Source organism: Fundulus heteroclitus, chromosome 17 (assembly GCF_011125445.2).
Source record: "Fundulus heteroclitus isolate FHET01 chromosome 17, MU-UCD_Fhet_4.1, whole genome shotgun sequence".
NCBI classification, from domain to species: domain Eukaryota; kingdom Metazoa; phylum Chordata; class Actinopteri; order Cyprinodontiformes; family Fundulidae; genus Fundulus; species Fundulus heteroclitus.
Genome location: NC_046377.1, coordinates 773,004 through 797,122, shown reverse-complemented (window position 1 = coordinate 797,122; position 24,119 = coordinate 773,004). Strand labels below are relative to the sequence as shown.

The 24,119-nt window shown below is 41.0% G+C and overlaps 1 protein-coding gene across 1 annotated transcript in view; it reads left to right on the top strand.

Moving 5' to 3' along the window:
• The window catches only part of tmem178b (transmembrane protein 178B), a 39,393-nt gene extending 22,807 nt beyond the window's left edge, over nt 1-16,586 (top strand). The window contains exons 3-4 of the mRNA XM_036149211.1: nt 3,902-4,039; nt 15,388-16,586. Coding sequence (XP_036005104.1) covers nt 3,902-4,039; nt 15,388-15,638 — 389 coding nt within the window. The 3' untranslated portion in view covers nt 15,639-16,586. The remainder of the gene's footprint in view (nt 1-3,901; nt 4,040-15,387) is intronic.
• The last annotated feature ends 7,533 nt before the right edge of the window (nt 16,587-24,119 follow it).

Below are 24,119 nucleotides of genomic sequence, written 5' to 3'. Positions count from 1 at the left end.
AACAAACCCAGTGGTGGAGTATTGTAGGTTATCTGATGGAGTAAATAGAGCAGGTCTGTTTTATTAAGTGTTTAATAATTTAAGAAGGGACATATGTGGTAACTTGCAAGTTGTTTGTCAAAGAGACTCTGGTTGTAATATAAACAAGGAAGACTGGGGCAAAATCCTTTCACAGTCAGCTAAATATATAACGGAGGCTAGAGGACAATTTACCCAGTATAAACTTATACACAGACGGTACTACGCACCATCTAAACTCAAAAGGATTGGCATCATGGCAAATGATGTGTTGGAAGTGTCACTGAGCTCCTGGAACCTTTCTGCATTCTATTCTGGAAAGTGGAGTAGTTTATCCTTTTAGGGAAAGGGTACCGGAGTGTATCAAAGGGTGGATTGGCAGAACAAAACCCAGATCATCGAGATCATGTTTACTGGGGGACCGCTCAATGATACCAGGGATAACAAAATATGAATATGGTTTTCTTAAAGACAGGGATGATTACAGCAGCACGGGTAATTCTTACTGCGTGGAAGGATCCTCTCCTCCAAATTTTGATAAATGGATAGATTATACAATGAAGATATCATCATATGAAAAGTTATTGGCAAGGTTGAGCGATAATTCAGACTCCTTTTTGAAATCATGGGGACATATTTTAGATTTATGACTAACTAATAGAGTTCAATGAGGGGAGACACTGCAAGCAAAACTTATTTTGGTCATCCCCAAATTGTTATCTAAACCCAAATCATTTTGGGAGTTAGGACATGATCAGGAACCTGTGAGATATTTATTTTTTGCATTATCATTAGGATAAAAAAAATATTCACACAGGACAGGTACATGAGACTTAAAAGAAATGTCTTAGAGATTTTTTTCTGTTCTCCTGCACTGTCTCGCCTTGGACCCAATTGAGGAGGCAAATTTTGTACATGAGTTAGGCTCGGGCAATCTGAGTAGGAACGATTTGCTGAGTGTTTTCAAAATGTAAACAAAAAGAAAATGTTTTCAAGGGAAAAACAATACAGACTTTGGATCTTTGACATTTAAAGGTCTGAACGTCGCTCCATATTACCCATTTTATTTTCAATCTTGATACATTGATATTTCAATTAAGCCCCAATTAAGCCCTAGTGAACATTGTGCAGGTTTTTATGGCCATTTTTGTGTTAATTTTTAACTTTTTACTTTTATCCCTTTGGCCCAGATAGGGTAAAGTGAAATATGTTTTCGCTGTCTGTTATGTTTAAAAGTTGCAAAATAAAATAAAAACTTCAATATGAAAAAAAAACATCCTGAAAGGCCCTACTCCTGCAACTCCCCCCACCAAATACCTTGTGGGTGTTCTCCAGGCACATAAAACACATGCGGACCAGATTGGTAACCCAGCAGATTGCACCAAAATTCCAACCAGAAATGGGGTTGTGTGTTAAGAAGTTTATTATGAGGTATGGACTTGGTGAGTATCAGAAATCTTATGCAGGAGCCAGCTGGAAACCTGGCAGTGATGAACACTGACTTACTGACTTCAGAAGTTCCATACAAGATGACTAAGGCTTGATCATGATTCAGGGGAAAGGCTTGGGTGAGCAGATAAAGGCAGACAGATCCAGGGTCTAGGCAAGGCTCGTTTGTCACAATACAAATCCAGAAATCATAAGCTTGGTAGATGTCCGACAAGGGCAAGCCAGGGAAATCAATGGAATGTGAATGCAGTGTAGATGCAATTAGGCATCTAGTTACTGAAAGGTGTCAATAATCTGGCGCTGCAATGCTGGACTCTATCATCTGTAAACTCTAGAATGGGAACAACAGGCAGGTCGTTGTCAACCCTCATAATCTTGATGTAAGGCACCCGAGGAGTCAAAGTGCTGACTCTCGGACACTGAAGCAACGAGGAGCAGACCTCGGTGTCAGGCTGACCCACGGTGACTATGGTGGATGTGCCAGCACAGGAAGGTGGACCACGGTTATAATCAGCAACTGCTGCTTCATAATCCTTGGTCCATCTCCTGTAATCTTTCCATAAAGGCTGGAAGAGGATAGAGATTGGCATTGTCACTGTGACATGGCAACTTGTTTTGCCTCACCTCTGCTGCCTGCTAGCCTCGTGAGACTATCCTGATCTCGCGAGTTTTAAGGTTTCACTCGCAGATCAGTCTGGCTACTTTCCGTTAAAGAAAATTTGGAGCCGTTCACCAAACGAACGTCCAATCAGCGTTGGCTTTGAGGCGGGTTGAGGTGTGACGCAACGAGAAGCGCGACAGTTCAGTCTAAAGAACATGGCGGCTTCAGCCGATGAAACTAGCGTTAGCGTGGCTATCGAGCAAGTTTTATCTGAGTATTTCTTCACTGAAAGAAGAGCAAAACACTGTTCTGGAGGCTTTTCTCAGAGGAAAAGATGTTTTTGCTCTTCTCCCGACTGGTTTCGGCAAGAAACCAGTAGGGAAGAGCTTGTGGTTGTGTTTTCGTCGTCGCTGTTAGTACATCATATGCTTCGTTGATCTGATTGGTTTATTTGGCCCGTCTATCACCAACATAGGCCAATCAGCTAACCAGTATTTTTGCCCCTTCCCAAAATTACTTCAACGGAAGGTTTCCAGATGGATATGCGGAGCAAATCCATCTGGCGGAGTCAGGTAAACTGCCTGCACTTCCCCAGCCTGATTGAACACACCTGCTCCCAATCATCTCCTCCTGAGTATTTAAGAAGTCTGTGCCCGTCCTTCCTTGCCACTTCCTCTTAGCTTCTCCTAGCAAGCGTTCCAGCCCTATTTTCCCCGAGCTCCTAGTCTCTAGTGATTTTTGAACCTTTTGTGCTTCGACTCTGCCTCTGCCCAGTGTTTTTTGATACCTCTGCACTCGTGGCTGATTCTCTGTGTACTGACCTTCGGACCCTCATTAAACAACTGAATCTTGGAAACTGTCTGCCTGCCCAGCTTCCTGTCACAGTCACACAACAACTTCATTGTCAATGCATAGTCCTTAGGGTGCTTACCCAGCTTCTCATACAGGGCCCAGATACTTCAAACAGGTGATGATGATGATGATGATGATGATGATGATGATGATGATGATGATGATGATGATGATGATGATGATGATGATGATGATGATGATGATGCCATCAGTACTTTAGCTGTAGAGGTGAGATGAGGTAATGTGGCAGGAAAGGGTGTGGCTGCTGCTGCTGCTGTGACTACTGTTGCATATATGGGCAAAGAAGCCACAGTGGTAGACATGGATCTGGAATAAGCCTTCTGACAGTGTCATCTGCAGCGGGAGTCAGGAGGTGGAATCAAGGGGCACAGAGATGGGGGCTTCAAAGATCTCTGGGTTTGATGTAGTTAGCTGCTGTCTGTGACAGATGAAGTGTGTAGTATGAGGCAGAGGATCTAGCTTTGAGGAAGGGAAGAGGTTGCTGGCATCCTGAGTGACGAGATGGTGGTCCGTGCTGAGGACCAGTTTATTGTGGAGGGGTCGCCAGTCTTGATCCCTGGAGGACTGATTTCCACACAGTCTACTGCACGCACCGAGAGGAAGGCAGAATCTTTGTGCTTCCTCCATCTGCAGCTGGATTCAATGATCCAGAGTGGTGATTCCCCAGAACGCAGCATGTGTGTCAGCTGTGGCTACAATGTAGCTTTCCAGTGTGGGAACGTGTGCCTGACTGGGTGAATGACTGAATGTAGTTTAAAGAGCTTTGGGGTCATCACACTTGATAAAGCACATATCATCTGCTGTTAAATTAAATGCTGTCTTAAATATCTACATTTTAGGTCTTCTTTAAGCTCAGCTCCAACTGGCCATTCTTTTTATGTGTGTTTCTCTGCAAGTACAGTATTCTGCGCAATCAAAAATTAACTTGGGGAATTATTCTCCATATCTTTCCCTCCCCAGACCTGCGGCGAATGACAGCTGGTTTCATGGGCATGGCGGTGGCTATTATTCTGTTTGGCTGGATCATCGGGCTGCTTGGCTGTTGCTGGGACAGAGGTCTCATGCAATATGTGGCTGGCCTTCTCTTCCTCATGGGTGGTGAGTATAAGACAAACTAGCACAAAGCTTATTTTAGTCACATACATACATAGATACACTTTATTACCAAAAGTATTCGATCACCTGCCTTGACTCACATATGAGCTTAAGTGACATCCCTTTCCTAATCGATAGGGGTTCAATATGACATTGGTCCACCCTTTGCAGCTAGAATAGCTTCAACTTTTCTGGGAAGGCTGCCCACAGGGTTTAGGAGTGTGTTTATGGGCATTTTTGACCAGAAGTCAATTTGTGAGGTAACATACTGATGTTGGACGAGGAGGCCTGGCTCTCAGTCTCCGCTCTAATTCATCCCAAAGGTGTTATATCTGCTTGAAGTCAGTTCTATGTGCAGGCCAGTCAAGTTCATCCACACCAGACTCTGCCATCCATGTCTTTATGGACCTTGTTGGAAGAGGAAGGGGCCAGCTCCAAACTCTTCCCACAAAGTTGGGAGCATGGAGTTTTCCAAAATGTCTTGGTAGGTTGAAGCATTCAGAGTTCCTTTCACTGGAACTAAGAGGCCAAGCCCAGCTCCGGAAAAACAACCCCACACCATAATCCCCCCTCCACCAAACTTTACACTTGGTACAATGCAGTCAGACAAGTGGCGTTATCCTGGCAATCACCAAACCCACTCGTCCATCAGATTTCCAGATGGAGAAGCCCGATTCGTCACTCCAGAGAACGTGTCTCCACTGCTCTACACCACTGCATCCAACGCTTTGCATTGCACTTGGTGATGTATGGCTTGGATGTAGTTGCTTGACCATGGAAACCCTTTCCATGAAGCTCTATGTGTTGTTCTTGAGCTAATCTGAAGGCCCCATGAAGTTTGGAGTTGAGTAGTGATTGACTCTGCAGAAAGATGGCGACCTCTTTGCACTATGCGCTTCAGCATCTGCTGACCCCGCTCCGTCAGTTGCTGTTGTTCCCAAACACTTCCATTTTCTTATGATACAGCTGACAGTTGACTGTAGAATATTTAGCAGTGAGGAAATTTCATGACGGGGATTTGTTATCACAGTTCCACGCTGGAGTTCACTGAGCTCCTGGGAGCGACCCATTCTTTCACAAATGTTTGTAGAAACAGTCTGCATGCCTAGGTGCTTGATTTTATACACATGTGGCCACAGAAGGGAATGGAAGACTTGATTGCAATAACTTGGATGGGTGATCAAAAGCTTTTGGCAATATAGTGTATATATATATATATATATATATATATATATATATATATATATATATATATATATATATATTTAACAGAGTGCCATTACTAAAATTTAAATATCTGATCTTTTGCTGACAGTAAACTTTTCCTGAGTTGGTACACGTTATCTTTATTTTCAGAAGCAAGCACAGGTGATACCGAGCCATTGTTTCAACTAGAATGAAAAACAAAATTTTCATGTATTTTTTTAATAGTTTGCCATTTCAGTTCATGTCCAGTTGGCATTTGTTTTTTATTTCTTGCAGGACGATTTTTATTTCTGTTTCCAACGAGGGTCAACAATACTTATTAGAGCAGAAATGAATTTGTAAGAAAAGAAAGTACAATGAACTGTATAAAGAGAGAAATCATGTGCAACAATGTTTCCAATTTATGACATGGACAAACATCGGATGTTTCACACACAGCACGCTACTTTAGCTTGACAAGAGGCAACTCCACACTCAATTATGATCAGTCTTGGATTGAGACTGTTCCCTAGAGTTGTATAATGGATAGGCAATTAAAAGGTCAGTTATGTGCCTTGGTAGTGAAAGCGTAATATACAGGCTGCAGGAGCCAAACCCCAGCTAAGCAACACATAGAGTCACAGAGCTAACATGGAGCTTCCACATCGAGCCCGAATTAAGAATTTGATTCTTCAGCTGCTTTAATTAAGTGTCCAAATCAAATCAGATCATTGTTATGATATGCAATGAATGTTGCCTCTAAATATATATTAATGTCAATGCCAATTTCATGGTGCACACATGTCACTGTGTCTAGAGTTTTGTGCATTATTAAATCTACTTATACAGCAAAGATCTGTGGTTAGGAAATGATTAATCAGGAGACAAACAGCTGCACAATTTTTCTCATACAACTGGCCGATCTGCTGTCAATTTTTTTGTTTGTTTACTTTTGTTTTTACAATGTTAGAAATACGGTCACTAACAGTCCTTATAATGCAATGTTTGGAGCCTTTTAGCTTCTGCATAAGAGGCAGTCCAATAGAGCTCAGTGATCAATGAATTTACTAGGGGATGTGATTGTCTAGGAGTAAAGAAAAGCATGTTTTAAGTAGTCAAAAAAGTTGATCAGTCACCAATTGGTTATGCACTCAACCACTTAAGCACCTGGACCCTTTTCGCAAAGATTCTCAGACTCCTGTCAGAGTACTCCTATTTTAGCCTAAAAAGTCAACAAAAAATACAGTAATTAATGGAGAGAAATTAACCGATTAGACTTGATTAAGGACTATGTGACATGGTGATGAAACTTGTTTGAAAGTACCAAATTTACGTTGTCATCATTATTTTGATTTTCTTTGTTGTTATGTTAGCAGCTCACTGAAGGTTTGAAGACAATCTGGCGATTCTGGTGAGATTTTTAGCAAAAGTGAAATTGTTTTTATAGATTGGATTTTGAATATTCACACAGAGCTCTTTGGTCAGAGGAGCTAGGATTGGTCTCTCCTTTAAATACTAGGAGTGCTATTTTGTGTGTGTGTGTGTGTGTGTGTTTTTGTTGTTGTACCAATAACCAGTCACAGCTCTTAAAAGACAGTGTCACACCTGGCAACAGGGTCAACCACACCTGCTCACAAAAAGTCGCTCTCAGCAGCTATTTGAATCACTTTTAAGATAAGACTCCTAGGTTGGAATGTTTAGGCTAAGTAAGGAGCTCTCTGAGAGGACTGATTATCTTTGTGAAGGGCACTGGCTGACTGCAGATAGAAGAGATTTAGTACAAACAATAACAGGTTGCTCATTGTCCTCAAAACAATGTCTTTTATAATTTTCAGCATAGGGGCAATGTTTAGAGAAAAATGCAAAAAGGTGCAGCTTACCAACTGAAGATGACCACAGACAACACCTACTCCACAATCAAAGATGTCCACCTCCAAAATGAACTGGGAGGAGGAATCCAAATGAACCAGGATAGGAGAATATTTTCTTAAATTCAGAGAATGCATCATCAGCTTCTGTGGAACAAGGTGAAAGGTTTTTGAGTGAGAAGGGTAAAGCGAGGAGTAAGTAAATTAAAGTTATTGATGAACCACAGAAAGTGTTGAAGCTGCATTCTATAGCTAGAGAAATGGCTAGACATGGGGGAAACCTAATTAAACTAACGTATCTAACAGAAGGTAACTGAAACAAGAGCTGAAGCTAATAAGAACTAAGGCAAGCATATAATAAGGATTAAAAAAACAAATAAAATAATAATTATTTTATTAAATACTGAATCAAACAGATACCAAATAAAACTATAAATATAAATACTGAACCAAAGTAAAAACTAATAACAGACACAAGGATCTCAGTCTAAACAATGCTGGAGGTGAAAAATACACACAGACTACCAAAGTTGGTAGGGAACTACCAAAAACCATCAAATCACTGGGGATCCTAACAGAGATAGCATGGACAGGGCTAAATCTTTACTGAAAAAGTATTGTCAATTGTGTTATTCAGTGGGGACATTTCTAGAATCAAGAATCTTCATTGTCACCATGTATTACCATAGTGAAATTATTTTGAGATAGACACTGTCTCAGGATGTACACAGATTACATATAACATGCAGACACAACATGCTCCCGGTCACTGACTTCATAGTTCCTCTCTGGTGGTGTAAATTGCAGAAAGAAGAAAGCACACAGGTGGAGGTTACTGTAGAACTCAGGACATTGAGACAGGATGACTTCTGCTCCGGTATCTGAGGAGTTGACTTCCAGGATGAATTCTTGGAATCTGGATTATATGAGTATGGGAGCCATGGAGAAACACTTCTTTAGTTCACGGAAGGCTTGGTCAGCTTTAGGAGACCAGATGAAGGCTTTCTTGACAGATGGGAGTGTAGGGAGTGCATGAGTAATGAGGCTGAAGTCCTTGATGAAGCATCTGTAGAAGTTGCCAAATCCCAAGATATGTTGAAGCTGTTTATGAGTGTGGGCCAGTCGACCACCACCTAGACCTTGCTGAGATCGGTTTTCTCTTGTCCAGGCTAGAATATGTAACCCAGGAATGTGGTAGATGGAACATGAAACTCACACTTTTAAGCCTTAATGAATAGGCGGTTCTCCAGGCGCCTCTGCAAAACCAACCTAACATGCTGTCGTGCTCGTTAAGGTTTCTGGATAAAAATTTTTTTATATTGTTACGGTAACAGAATACAAATCTAAGAATGCAATTGACCTTAGCCTGAATGATAGTGGGGACGTTAGTGAGACAAAAAGGCATAAAGAGATATTCAAAGTGACTTATGGGTGTTTTGAATGCGGTTTTCCATTTGTTCTCCTCCCTGATGCAAACTAGGTGGGAGGGCTGGGCAATATGGCTTAAAAATAAAATCTCCAATTTTATAAGGCCAAATCCGATTATTGATTTTTTCCCCCTCCATTTCATTTGAAAAAAGGAAATTAAAGAAATTATTTTTCACCTGAATTCAAGGTGCAACTAAATAGAAGCTGTGAAACATGCTTGTAAAACAAGATGGCAGGCCCTGCCATTGTAAATAATCAAAATATAATAAAATGTTTGCTACTGGTGACATTAAGCAATGAGCTAAGAACTGGCTTCACTTGTGTAACTTTAAACAAAAAGAAGATTCCTCTTTATAATATTTTGACAATACATTTTCCTAAACACATATTCAGCATTGCATGCTATTCTCTTCATGGAAGGATATGCAAAATAAAATCCAGATTTTCCAAAAATTTTAATAAATTGTAAATTCCAATTAATGAATTAAATCGATTTACCGCCCAGTCCTATTAGGTGGTTTGCATTGCGCAGATGTAATTTGGTAGAGATTGATGACCCTTAGATTGATTCATAAGCAGATGGGATTCCTGGTAAGGAGTATTTGTACCATGTCCCCAATTATAGCCCTAAACCTAACATGGCCCCAATTATAGCCATAACATATTAATTAATTAATATTTCAATAAAAATAAACCTTTCCAAAGTTAATTCTCAATGGAATATAGGTATTTAGCCAAGAAAGCTAATATTTATCAAAATAAATCTCCTTTCTAAAGTTAATTCTCAATGGAATAGAGAGAAGATATTTTTTTTCCCAAATCTACTTCTACTTGGGCAGACACAAGGAGTTGTGCTCTTGAGTGACAAGCCTCGGCCCGTGCCTTGCCTTTGACTCCCTACACCAAACTTTTTCAGTCAAACGACTGATTTAGGGGGATGTCATCGAGACAATTAACCCTAACCTAACCCAATGGGGGAAGAATCTTGAGTTCTTCCAAAGCAATCGAGACAGAATAGGAACCAGTTCAGGATCCAGATACAAGCTGACACCTTCATGGAGGACACAGACATGAGTGAGTCACAAAGCAAGAGCTCAACAACAGCAGGAACAAGGTACTGTTAGGTTACAACTCTGCGTGAGCTAATGCTCTGATGCCTTCCTTCTGACTCATACCTCCTTAAATGCTCCACTTGATCGGTGCTGATGGAAAACACCTGTGGCTGCTGTCCACCTGTCACACCCTGCCTTCGGACCTGAGAACCTGACCCAAAGATTAATCATCCATTTTGGCAAAACAATGTTTCACTAATACTACATTATAATAATAAAAACAGTAACTTTATGGCAGTGGTATTGGAGGCTGTCGACACCATAGCAGGATGAATGCAAGGACGTCTGGAGAATGGCTTCAATCTGCCTGGCTTGAATCTGGCTAGCTTGACCCCTGGTTTGATCTTGGCAGGTTTGGTCTCTGGGCAGAGCTTGGCAAATGACGAGACCTAAAGCCTGACGTCTGATGTGATCCAAAGCCTGGCCTCTGGAGTAACCCGAAATTTGAACTCTGGCATGATCTGAAACCCAGCGTCTGTCGCGACCCAAAGCCCAGCATCTAACGTGACCGGAATCTTGCCGTCTGGCCTCACCTGAAAAGTGCTATATAAACAAACTTTCCTTGGCCTGCCTGGCCTTGGCAGACAGAAACCCAAGCAGCAACCCTGGAGACGAGAACTCACGCAGCAGCTCAGGAGAAAAGACAAAAAGTTTCATTAAAGAAGAACCCATCCACAGGACCTACTTAGTTCTTTTTTGGCAGTATTGCCCTTTAATTTTCCTATTTTTTTAAACAGTAAATGCTTTCATCATCATAGCCCTTGTTATTATTAATTATCTCCGTCAGTACACCCCCGTGTCGAGTCAGACTCAGGTGTTGGAATTGCAAGCATTGTCAGCATTGATTGATAGTGTTTAGAGTTTGTTACCGCTTTGAATATTAGCTCATGCTACCAATGATGCTAAATTCTCCACCTCAAAAAACGATCAATGACAAAACCACCAACGTCATCCTGGTCACTCTTCATGTTTCAACATATCCCTTTCCCTTGTCCTGACCACAGCCCTGCTTAAAACCTACTACACATCCCCACACTTAGCCTTTCCCCTCAGGATCTCTTGGCACTGCCCATTTTGGCGGCCTTTTTCAAAATTTGTCTTTGGTGGGATTATGCTTTCACATCAGGGTGAATTACACTTTAAACATTACCTGCCTTTCAACAAAAGGTAGTTTGATCAAAAAGCAACACTTCATGTCCCCCACCCCCCCAAAAAAAAAAAAATCAATGAACAGAATAAATCCCAAGTACCTCTGTGATAGCAGTAACAGGAAATTTCTAATGGTTTGCGACTCTATTGAGCAATAGTGAAAGCCATTATTTGTTGTACAAATGCAGAAAACATGGAGTCGTGAAGCTTCCCAGAAGTGGCCAGTTTATCAAAATACCTCTAAGAGTGCAAGAGCAACTCGTCCAGGAGGTCCCAGAAAATTCCAGAACAACATCTGAAGCACTGCAAGGCTCACTCCCCACAGTTAAGGTCAGCATTCATGGTTTATCAATAAGAAAGAGACCTGGAAAAATGGCATCCATGAGTTATGAGGTCAAAACCCCAGCTGACCAAAAAGATCACATAAGCCTACTCACATTTGCCAAAAAACATCTTGATGTCCTAATTGAGAGAACTCAACAGAAAGAGAAAATTTAATCTTGATGTCTCCCAGCAGCCTAAGCCTATAGCAGCATAACTATAGAGATAGCTCAGGATAACCTAAGCCTCTCTGTGGGATTGCGTGTTTCGCTCATTATATAACCAATTCCCGCAAATCTAGTTAATATAATGCGGGACGTTCCCGCATATAGTAACAGCGGTATATAACGTCACCATTTAGATCAAAGTCAAAAACTAAAATGAAGAAGAGCACTTCCGCTACGCACCGCATGTGTGCGCTCTACTTCTCTCTAGCAATACGAGTGTGCTCTCTGCTGTCGGGTTATCTGTTTTGCTTGCAAACCTGCAAGGATTCAACACTATTAACCGCGAGGTAAACCAAACATAGACTGCTGGTTAAAACAAACATCCACTGTTACTTTAGCTGATGGGGAACCCGGTCCCCAAGAAAAACCACAGGAAACAACTGCCGGCGGTGCTGAAGCCAGTGATGTTGGGAATGACCCGGATCCTTCGACAGGGAGCACTGGTAACGTTAAGAAGCAGCCCAAAGACAAGTTTCAGGCTAATTGGCTCAAAATATATCCATGGCTGGAACACAATAATGGTGAAATGAACTACTCTATTTGTAAAATGTGTGGTGCTGTGCCTTTACTAGCCGATGTTATAAAGCATCCACTTTTCGGCGCCACTGCTGCTCAATGAGAAACGGTGAGAAAAGTCCGATAGGACTCCTTCTGCTTCTTCAGCTTGACAGCTTCCCTCACAGCTAAAGTATGTCTGATTCTGATTCTGATGTCCACCAGCACATTTGAGGGTTGCCACTGCGACATGCACCGACAACCTTGTGGCCACAGCTCTGACTAGCCGCCTCGACAATAGAGGCATGGAACATGGTCCACTCAGACTCAATGTCACCCACCTCTCTCGTAACGTGGTAAAAGTTCTCCCGGAGGTGGGAGTTAAAGATCCGTCTCACGGGAGACTCTGTCAGACATTCCCAGTAAACCCTCACAGTACGTTTGGGCCTACCAGGTCTGACCGGCTTCCTCCCCTTCCATCGGAGCCAACTCACCACCAGGTAGTGGTTGGTGGAGAGCTTCGTCCCTCTCTTCACCCGAGTGTCCAAGACATGCGGCCGCAGGTCAGATGGCACAACAACAAAGTCGATCATTGAACTACGGCCTAGGGTGTCCTGGTGCCGAGAGCACATACGAACACCCTTGAACACCCTTGAACATGGTATTCGTTATGGACAATCCATGACGAGCACAGAACACCGCTTGGGTACAGATCAGGCAGGCCGTTCCTCCCAACCACACCCCTCCAGGTCTCACTGTCATTGCCCACGTGAGCGTTGAAGTCCCCCAGCCGAACAAGAGAGTCCCCAGGAGGGGCACTCTCCATTACCCCTTCCAAGGACTCCAAAAAAGGTGGGGATTCGGAACTGTCGCTTGGCGCATAAGAACAAACAACAGTCAGAACCCCAAACCCCCCCCCCCCCCCCCCCACACACACACACGTATGCGGATGGAGGCCACCCTGTCGTTCACTGGGGTAAACCCCAACATACAGGCACCAAGATGACGGGAAACAAGTATGCCCAATCCTCGGCGCCTGTCACCAGGGGCAACTCCAGAGTGGAAGAATGTCCAACCCCTCTCAAGGAGAGTGGTTCCTGACCCAGCGCCATGTGTCAAGGTAAGTCTGACTATCTCTTGCTGGAACCTCTCAACCTCACACACCAGCTCAGGCTCCTTCCCCACCAGAGAGGTGACATTCCACATCCCAAGAGTCAGCTTCTTCAGCAGAGGATCAGAACACCAAGGTCCCCGCCCTCGGCTGCCACCCATCACACAATGCACCTGACCCATTTGGCCCCTCCGACAGGTGGTGAGCCCATTGGAAGAGGGATCCATGTCCCCTCTTCGGAATGTGCCCAGTCGGGCTCCATAGGTAAAAGTGCAACCACCAGGCGCTCACCAGCGAGCCCCACCTCCAGGCCTGGCTCCAGAGTGGGGCCCCGGTGAACCGCGTCCGGGCGAGGAAACATTGCGTCCATCTGTTTCATTCATCATAACGGGTCTTTGGACTGCTCTTTGTCTGGTCACTCACCTAGGACCTGTCTGCCTTGGGTGACCCTACTAGGGGCATGAATCTCCTGACAGCATAGCTCCTAGGGTCATTGGACTTGTGGACTTCCTGATAGTAAAATAATTACAACCAGCCTTGAAGTAACAAATGCATTGACTAGTTTTTTAGGATCACTCCGGGACAGAATATTCTTTTTTTTTATGTATTTACTACCAGAGGCCAATTTAATGCCATCCAGATTAAGTGATTGATTAAGAAGTTGTTTTTGTTATGACTCTGGCCCAAAGAAGACAATTTCTGTCTTGTCCGAATTTAAAAGCACAAAATTTTAAATCGTCCATGTATTGATGTCATCAAGACGTGCCTGTATTCTAATTAATTAATCGGATCTGTTAGGATTTATGGATAAATATAAATAAGAGTGTCATCAGCATAACAGTGGAAATTAATCCCATGCTGATAATTTTGCCAATCGGAAGCATATATATATATATATATATATATATATATATATATATATATATATATATATATATATATATATATATATATATATATATATATATATATATACTACCTTATTTTTTAAGGGGGCTATGTTGTTTAATGCAAAATGCAACGAGGATGTAACACCATCAACAAGAGCATCACTTCATGAAGGGGAAGCAATAGCATTTCTGACATCAGCTGGGTATTTCTGTGATACTGAGGAAATTAAAAGGGGGACAGACTCTTTCAAGTTTGATACAGCATTATCTGATAAAGATCTATTATACTGAAACCTTCTTTTAGGGCTGGACAACTCAGTTAAATTGAATTCAAATGTTATTAAAATGGTCAGATAGGACAAGGTTGTGAGGAAATACAGTTAATTCTTTGCAATCAATGCCATATGTCAGCACAAAGTCCAAAGTACGCCAGCAAAAATGCTTCGGTTCATGCACATTTTGAGCAAAGCCAATTGAATCTAGGAGAGTATTAAAGGCTACATTAAGGTTATCACATTCAGTGTCAACATGAATGTTAAAATCACCCACTATAATAACCTTAAACCCCTAAATTAGATAAGAAGTCTGAGAAATGATCTAAATACTGAGAATAAGGGCCTAATTGACGATACAAAACAACAAACAGAATTTTTTTTTTTTCAACAGTTTTAGGGGAAATATTCTGAGGACTGATGGGACAGAGCTTTGTTGGCCCCAGTTCATCTGGTATAACACTAAAACAGCATTTCAGAAAATATTATCTTACAGCCAAACTTGGTGGTGGCAGTGTGATAATCTGCGACTGATTTTGTGCTCAGGACGTCTCCGATTAAGATACAACATAGCTCAAACATACCGTTTATACTTCTAACAGAACTGAATTGAAACAACTTTGCAAAAAAAGTGGCCCAAATTTCCTCTATAACAACTATGTGAAAGTTACCTGTTATTGCAAAAGCTTGATGGACCCGTTATTAGGTTTAGGGATAGATAAAACAGTTTTTCATACAAGTTATAAGATGGTTATTTTAGATAGCTTTTTCTGTTTGTAAATGGAACCATTTAAAAAATGCTAAATAGTTTTTGAACAATTATGCAATTTAAAATTTGAAAATGATTTAACCAATTTGATCTGGAAGTGTGACTTTTAAGCAAAAATAGAAAAAAAAAAAAAAAGAAATCTGTAGGGAAGAAAATACACACCCTCACATACCAGAGCTGACTATACAACCACATGGTTCCTCGGTCAGTGTAAAAACAAAAACATCCACCAAAAATGCAGAGATATAGAACTTTTACCAACTTTGTCTGGGAGCTAACAGCTTCACTACCAACACAATCAACTAAAATTATAAAAACTGACCTTGAAAAATGTTAAATGTCAGATTAATCTATGGCACAAATTATATAATTTCAACCAATTTCAACATGAATCTTTCTTTTTATACAAATTTCAGAGATGACATACAGAGGACAGGATTTTGAAGATGCTGGCTTTGAAATAGTGATGATTTATTCAGTAACTGTGCTAAACATCAACTTTTGTCCCACTTCTGTTGTTACAGGAACTTTCTGCATTATCTCCCTCTGTACCTGTGTTGCTGGCATTAACTTTGAGCTTTCACGTTACCCGCGGTTCCTGTACAGCCTTCCTGACGACATTGGCCATGGTTATGGGTGGTCTATGTTTTGCGCCTGGGGAGGTCTTGGCCTTACCCTTATTTCTGGTTTCTTCTGCACCCTGGCTCCCTCTGTCCAGCCAATACCCAGATCCAACTGCTCCAAAGCCCGGCAAGAGAACGGCACCATCTGCTAATGCTAGCAACTGTAAACAGATCATCTACATCAATGGATAAAAAAAATGGACAAACTGTCGAATCATTTCATTGGTCTACTCATCTCTGTTGTGTTCTGGGTTGAGTTTTCTTTTTATTGTGTATGTTTATAATGGATATCTTGATAATCTGCTATCTTTATCATACAATAAAAAACTCAAGAATTTAGAAGACATAATATAAAAAATGTGTTTTGTTTTTTGGAGCAGATGCTCCAAAAGTATTGTTGACAATAGAAGGAAAAATGTTCCAAGGCTTTAAGGGAGACTGAAGGAGAAAATAATTGAATGAGGTGTGTGGAGTGTAAACTGAAGTTGGGCTGTAATCTAAAAAACTGACAGTGATAATCTGATGGTGATTCATTCCCTGCAGTTACACAATGTGATTCAATTAGTGTTGTGTCCAAACAGTCTGATAGCAGAAACTGAAGGCAGGTGTTTCATGAACCTCAGATCCATTCAGAAGATTTACAAGAATTGCACTAAACCAGACTATGGTTATCAGCTGTCCCTCTGTACTGTCTGCACCAAGCAGTTAGATATAACAGATGAGCAGGGTGAAGATGGGACTTCTGCAGTTGTGAAGTATTGTACAGAATATTCCAGAAGTCACAAATAAGACTTTTGGTATCAGATTTTTTTTACTCTGTCTAGGTACATTCCATTCCCTACAGTGATTCTGTATGCCATTAAGCAGTGTGAACATTTTTTTTTACCTAGCTTTTTATCAAATCTCCCATGTTGTGAACAAATGAATTGGTTTATTTTCAGAGCAAATGTTTTCTGTGCTTTTTCTTTTTTTTTTTTTTTGTTGTTGTTCACTTGAGACAAACAAATGTATGTGTGAGTAAAAGCATGTTACCGAGAAGGTGGCTTTGCTGTCTCTATGGAAAAACTTTTTTATGTAATAAAACAGATACATGGATTGGATATGTATGGGTTTTTAAAAATATCTGAATTGTTGATGAATCAATTCAAAAGCTTGTCTGAAGTGTCTTACCCCCAGATTAAACATCATCTATTCCTGTATGTCAGTTCCATTCCAGACCTCCATGAGTTTGTAAAAAAACAACGGCTATTACATCCATGGTTTCTTGGTCTAGCTCCTCTCCAAAACTTCCTGGAGCCCAAGGGTAGCATGTGCGATCATCATCATTACAAGCAGAACGCAAACTGATTCGGAGAGGATGACCACATTTCAAATGAAATGTTGAAATTACAAATCTGCTTCCTTATTTGGTGCAAAAAGAGTGGTTTGCACCCGATATTTAAATAAAACAGTTAATTTTATTGAAAATTAATAATAAAAAAATCTCTTTAATTTGTGGTTAACATTCCCTATTTACACTTTAACTTTGACAAACCAGATGTAGTTGCTGTTCTTTTTCCTGTTTTCTAAAATTGAGCTTGTGGAGCTTGACCCTGCCGGAACAGAAAATTGGAGTTGGTCCCTAATGTGGCGGTTGAGCTCAGAGAGCGGGTCTGTCAATGGTAATGTTCAGAGTATTCACAGAGAATGTGGAACTGTGTCATCAATTAATATAATGTAGGTCCTCCATCAGTCAGAATTTAACAAAACGGAGCAAGCACAGAGGATGTGGAATCTGGACGTTAAATTGCCCATATCTCTGTGTGTGGTCGACAGTGTGGGCCACACAGAGAGACACGGGCAGGGTGTTCCACGGCCTAGTGGCTACTACCTGAAAAGACTGTTCACCTTGAGTTTTAAAGCGGGTTTTAGCCAGAAGAATAAGACATCAACATTTCAGTGATGTATTGGGGGACCTGTCCATTAAAAGCTCTAAAAATCAAGGCCTAAATACTTTAATCAATTGTAAATTTGACATGTAGCAAATGTAGAGAGGATAAAAGTAGTGTAATGGTTGCTCTTCTGTTAGTTCCTGTTAAAAGCCTTGCTACAGCATTCTGGACTTAAAAACAACCAACAAAGCTGAAACAAAGTGCTGTACATTGCTACAAGCTTAAACCATAATCCATTAAAAAAAATAATGCATGAAAAAGCTTGAAAGTAACAATAAAACCAATTAAAAATGAAAACTAAGTCTCGCTAGTGGTAAAAGCTAAAGAATAGTAGTGGGTTTTAAGGCGAGTTTTAAAGTGGGCAGTCAAAGAGCCTCTCTTATGTGCAGGGACAGGTTATTCCACAATTGAGGACCAACAATAGAAAAGGCCCTGCCCTCTCTGAGCTTCCTCTTAGACCTCGGTACCTCCAGGAGATGCAGTCCAGCTGACCTGAGGACCCGAGAGGGCAAGTAGGGATGGTCAACAGTGTCAAAGGCAGCAGTTAGGTCAAGCAGAACCAAAACCAAGAAAGATTGTAATTGACAAAAACAATCTTCTCTAAAAAATTTGGCAGCTTAGGAATGGGTCTATAATTAACCATCACAGAGCGATCTAGCCCAGGTTTCTTAAGAAGTGGTGAAACTACTGCTTGTTTAAGTTAAGCAGGAACCACACCAGTGCACAAACTGCAGTTAACAATGGTAATGACATATGGTGCAATACTGAAATCAAGGAAGGACTGGATCCCGTGGGGAGCCAGATGGCTTAAGATGCCTGACCACGTAATTTATAAAAAGAAAGAGTCACAGGTTCAAACTGCCTAAAAGCTGCAGAGCAGGTGGCTGGGACAGAGAGGTCAGAGTCAGGAGGGATAATCAGAGCCCTTGTGGCAACAACCTTTCAACAAAGAACTTACACAAATCAGCCGATGCTACTAAGCAAGGGGTCTGAGGAGGGTTAAGAACCAAGCCAGTGGTGTTGAACAACACACGTGCGTTATGTCTGTTCGATAACGCGTCATTTTCCAAATTAGTACTTTTCTTCTCTTTAACGGTGTTCTGATACTGGCGCCAACAGTCCTTCATGATTTGATGCGAAACCTGCAGCTTCAACAATAAGCTGCCCCAAGTCTGGAACAACAGTGCAGTGGCCTCAGGTTTTGGAGTTCTTTCTCCGCTGTGGGTTGAGACGGGGAGGGGGGGGGGGGTGTAGGGGCGACGGATCTCATGAACACCGCTTTCACCAAATCCCTCAAGAATACTCCTTTTGATGGGTGATAGCCATGTTTCAAGGACAGCTTTAGCTTTATCATCCATCCACTTCTTTTTCTACGGTTTCGCCGTGAAGGTGGCGTGGGAACCCAGAACAGGTAAGTCGGAATGTTTAACACCAGGGGAGGCAAGGATTGATATCCATCCATCCATCCATTTTGTGGCAAGTCTATTCTTTGTGGGGTTGCGAGGGGTGCTGGTGCCTATCTCCAGCTGTCAATGAGAACCAAGATATTGTTTGATAAAAAGAACTTGCTGTTCAGGAGCAGTCATCAGGGACGTTTGGAACTCGTACTCGGGTCTCGCTTAAGTCGCATGTATATAGACTTCAGACTCAACTTAAGCTTCTGATTTCAGACTTGTGAACAATCTTTAATTGTTTTTAATTGTTTTTGTTTTATTTGGCAGTGTCTTCTCTAGCTGATCCCCCCTCTACTCCCTTCCACCTCCGCCCTCTCATTTAACGTAGCGCTAGTTCACGCATGTGATGGCTTGGAAGCCATCACAAACACGGAGGCGACGGGGAGCACACCTGTCCCTGTCCCACCATGCGTAATTACTTTTGGGTACAAAAACTTCAAGCAAGGATCAAAAAGAGCAGGAAACTGCAACACCTGTGGTAAAAACAACATTACCACCACATCTAATTTTATTCATCACCTGTAAATCCACCCGGAAAGGTTAGTCACTGGGCAATATGAAAGGTTGATGTCAGCATCTATGCTACAAACAAGCTATATATATAAATAATCCTTGTAATAAAAAATAAATGAAAGTACATAAAACAAACAAAAAAGTTACACGCCTCGTGAGCCAACATCCACGAGGGGCTAAATATTTAGTTTATTCTGCACTTCCATCTCATACTGTCATGGTGACATACTTCGGTTTAAATCTGAGCCAGCACTGCGACTTCCGGTTGCCCTTCGCTTCCCATTGTATGCTTCTGAGATCAACCATGAGTAAGGTTAAAATATTTAAATATCAATGAGTTTCTGCTACAACAGCTGAGCATTGATGTGCGTCTTAGTGCCAGGCATCAAGCAGGTACAATTCGGTGCTTAGCTTTTTTCACTTTTCCTGCTGATAAGGAGTTAAGTTGCCTGTGGGTCATTGCTATTCGCGGTTAGATTGACTAACAATTGAGGATTAAAGCAACAGTGAAAATGTATACTGGACAGACGGGAGGAGGTAGAATTGCACACTGTCACCTGTAAGGATTAATGGGATTTAATATCCCTCCGCTCAGACATGAATAACCAAATAGTTCTCCTTTTAATCCCAGATGTTTAAAAATCCTTGTGGAAGAGTAAACATATTATTGAGTTTAACTCTTTGCCAAGGGTCTTTTAGGCCAGGATCATTTAAAGAGTTTCCTCTTACCTAAACCAATGAAAATAAATAAGGCCAATTACATTAGTTGGACATTTTGGATCTGGTCAGGATATCAGAGCAACTGCTGGACACAAGGTGATAATAAAGAAGAACAGCTTGAAGAAGATATTGATGTGTGAAGGTTGACTCCGAGGAACATTAAAACTGTAATGGCACCCAACATTGGAACTCCTGCGCAAGGACCATTTTGAACAGGACTATGCATGAGTGTTTTGCTTTACAGGTGTTGGACTTGGACTGCACGGTTTCATGAAGGTGACCTGGACGGGTTGGCGGTCAGGGAACCCGGCTGGAACACATTCTTAGACTCTAGAACGAAGAACATTTAAATATGGTGATTTAACCAAGATGGTGGAGTGAGGTGACAAACTTTTGCAGGCGCTGGCAAAGTAAGTCTGTTTCTCTGTCCTTAATGCGGAAATACAGAAGTAAGTAAGTCAACAAAATAATTCTTCACAGAAAAGAAGACGTGGTCTAAATAACTGATTTTATGGTGACCTTTTTGAAGACATCCAAGTTTTTATTGAGCTACAAAGCAAAGTGATCACAATTATAGCACTATGGCTGTCGCGAGTGAGTCAGATGTTTCGGAGGGCCATGAAATTATGGAAGCGGGACCAGAGAGGAAATCCAATAACAAGACACCAGTGCCAAGTCCAAACCCCAAAAAAACTTAAATGAAAATATAAAAGAGAAAACCAAAACCAAAGTGAAGCATCAAATGAAGATATTCTCAATACCATTAGAGCTTTAAGAGATTTGAAGACCAAGATGAACGCCTGACCAGTTTCAAACACAAAATGGAGGAAATTGTGCAAAATGTGGGGAAAAACAACAGAGAAATAAACAAAGTGAAGGATAAAATGCCCCAACTTCAGAAAGAAAATGACACCCTCAAACAGGTCTGTTTGGGCTCGTTATAAAAGGAGGTGGAACCTTCGTCTCATCGGACAAAAAGAGAGAGGAAACTATTATTAGCTTTGAGGAATGTAATTAAGCTTTTAGTTTTTAGTGATGAAGCTCATTCCAGTGAAAATATTAAACAAAAGAAGTTATTCTATTTGTAGCTTTGGAAAGGTTGGACAAAATTACTTTAGATCAGAAATGCCCAAAAATATACTTAGCTTATTTCATATTTTTAATATAAACAATTAAGTCTTTATGTGTGTTAGTGTATAAAAGAAATCTGGTCATGGATTTATTTAACTTGTTCCTTTGTTTTTTCTATGCCAGTAATGTTTTTTGTTCATGTACAGTACTTTGAATAATCTTGTTACTGAAAAGTGCTATATAAAAAACTTACCTTATTAATTTGAATGTCCTACATTGTACTTCTGTTTCTTTTTGTATTTGTGCTGCCCTCTAGCGTTCAGTTCCTATTATTTGTTTGTCCTCTATGAGAGTTTGTATTGTACCTATTTTTCAATAAAAAAAAAAATTTAAAATCATACACGCTATTTAGCTTCCTGCATGTGTTGGTACTCTGTAACGCCTGGGTACTTAATTTTGCAACATAATTTAGCCTTAGTTTGTGAAATACTAAGTGATAGTTCGATCTCTGTTTTTGTAAAATACTGTTATGGAACAGTTAAGCTCGTTAAAATGTGGCAGGACTGTATTAGCAGATATTTAGCAGCCCTTACCCTTTTAGTGCATGGCTATAAACATTGTTATAGCCATGCACTAAAAATAGTGGTTGATGGTTAAACGGGCGCTGTGGAACTCCGATGAGAGAACAACCCTGTTTAATACTACTGTTCTCTTGTTGCCTCAATGCAGGAGCATTAAAAGTGCCTTCTGAATCAGCTGTTGTTTGGCTGTCATTTCGCACAAGACACAACGCAGAACTAACTACGCTACATAAGCATGAAATTATGGTCCATGGGTGGATTTCTGCAATGTTCTCACCCAGTAAAAACTCAACAACTGTAGGCTGCGGAAAATAAGGGCAAATTTGCTCGCTCTGCATTTAGCCTGGAGAAGAAGAGACCCATCCAATATGATGGCAACATAGGATGCACTCCAGAGAACACCACTATAGAATGCTGTTTATCTGAATTAACACTATATTTCAATCAACAAATCCTCTCTACTAGGCTAGTGAAACTTAACTAACTACTAAGCAAAATCGGGATAAAAAGAAGCTAAGGAATTATGTACACACAAAAGAAACAAAAGGACAAATAAAATAGAATAAAATTTAAAATGACCTTAAGCTCCATGTGGTCGTAATAAGCGGACCGGAAAACACAAACATTAATACCTTATCAATGTATAAAATCCTTATGGAAATAATGTTTGTTATAACCATAAAAACACACTCAATCCACATCAGCATAGCATGGTTTCAAAGAAGCTATCGGGAGCTATGCCTGTTAGCTCCAGGTATTTTAAAAACACTGTGAACACACATTAAGAAAAAACATTCTAAACTTTCTCTGCTTATTTCTCTGCCAAACCTCTCCCGTTGTCTCTGATTGTGGAGATGGGCGTCCAGGAGCAGTGAATTACTCCAAAGTAAAGCAGGTTATCTTAGCTGTGAGCAGACGGCTAGCTCGAAGCAAGGCTGTGTGGCGGTGGCTTCATATAGGTTTTAGCATGACATGTAAAGGGGGGGGGGGCTCGCAGCGTAGGGTCCCTGCACTCCTGTGGGACAGTGGCTGTGCTCCCAGGTCAGCTTTCTCCTGCACAGCCTCCCTAGACAGACCCCCACTGAATTGATGATGAGGTTAGTTTCACAGAAAAGAGCCTTTACTGCTTTTGTCTCGCAATGTGGACTCCTCTGTCCACAAGGGTCAACAGGTAAAGAATGACATAAGCCTGTGGTAGGTTGGCTTCATAGCAACTGCACACTGCTAAGGGGGTGCAGTTCCTTGGTGCCTGTAAAAGTCTCACATTTCTTTGCTTACAACTCAGTCTGATTTTTCTTCATGGCTTGTCTGCACAACAGAGACATCTATGTATATGATGTTTATGCTTTAAACCATAGACATTATATAGGTAGACACCCAATGGACTGGTGCTGACTAGTGGAGCTGACGTTTCAGCGCGGCCGCCATCTTGGATGGGTCTCTCAGGTGCCCCCAGTGCATTTATTTAGAATAGAATAGAATAGAATAGAATAGAATTCAACTTTATTGTCATTGCACTGTCACAAATACAAAGCAACGAAATGTGGTTTGCATCTATCCAGAAGTGCTATACAGGATATAAATATACAAATGGTGTATGTATAAGTAAAAAGTAATAGTAGGGGACTGTAAAATGTTGTGAATAAATATATATATATATGGGAGCTATATGCACAGATTATACAGAATATACAGGAATGTTAGGAAAAGGATTATATATGTATTAGCGGGTTTATAATACAAGATAAATAATGGCAGATAAGATTTACAGAATCTATACCGATTGTATACAAATTATGTATGTGTGTGAGGGGAACAGTCCATGGTATGTCCAGTTCATGGTTTGTACCGAGGAAGCTGTTTACCCAACTAAAATAAATCATAACTCCATAAATTTTGACCCGATTTTCATACCGCTTGATTTGTTACAAAACAGCAGAGATGTGGTTATGATACAATACGCTGTTAGACATAAAAAAACAAGTTTTAATGCTGGAATACATTGTTTAAACAACATATTTTAGAAATAGAAACAGACTGACATATGGGATATGTCAGTCTGGGTCGGTCGAGGCAGATGACTGTTCATACTGAGCCCGGTTCTGCTGGAAGTTTTCCTTCCCGATAATGGGGAGTTTTTCTTTCCACTGTCGCTTCATGCTTGCTCAGTATGAGGGATTGCAGCAAAGCCATGTATAATGCAGACGACTCTCCCTGTGGCTCTACGCTTCTCCAGGAGTGAATGCTGCTTGTCGGGACTTTGATGCAATCAACTGGTTTCCTAGGAAATTTTTGACCAATCTCTATAATCTGACCCAATCTGTATAATATGATTGAACTTGCCTTTGTAAAGTGCCTTGAGA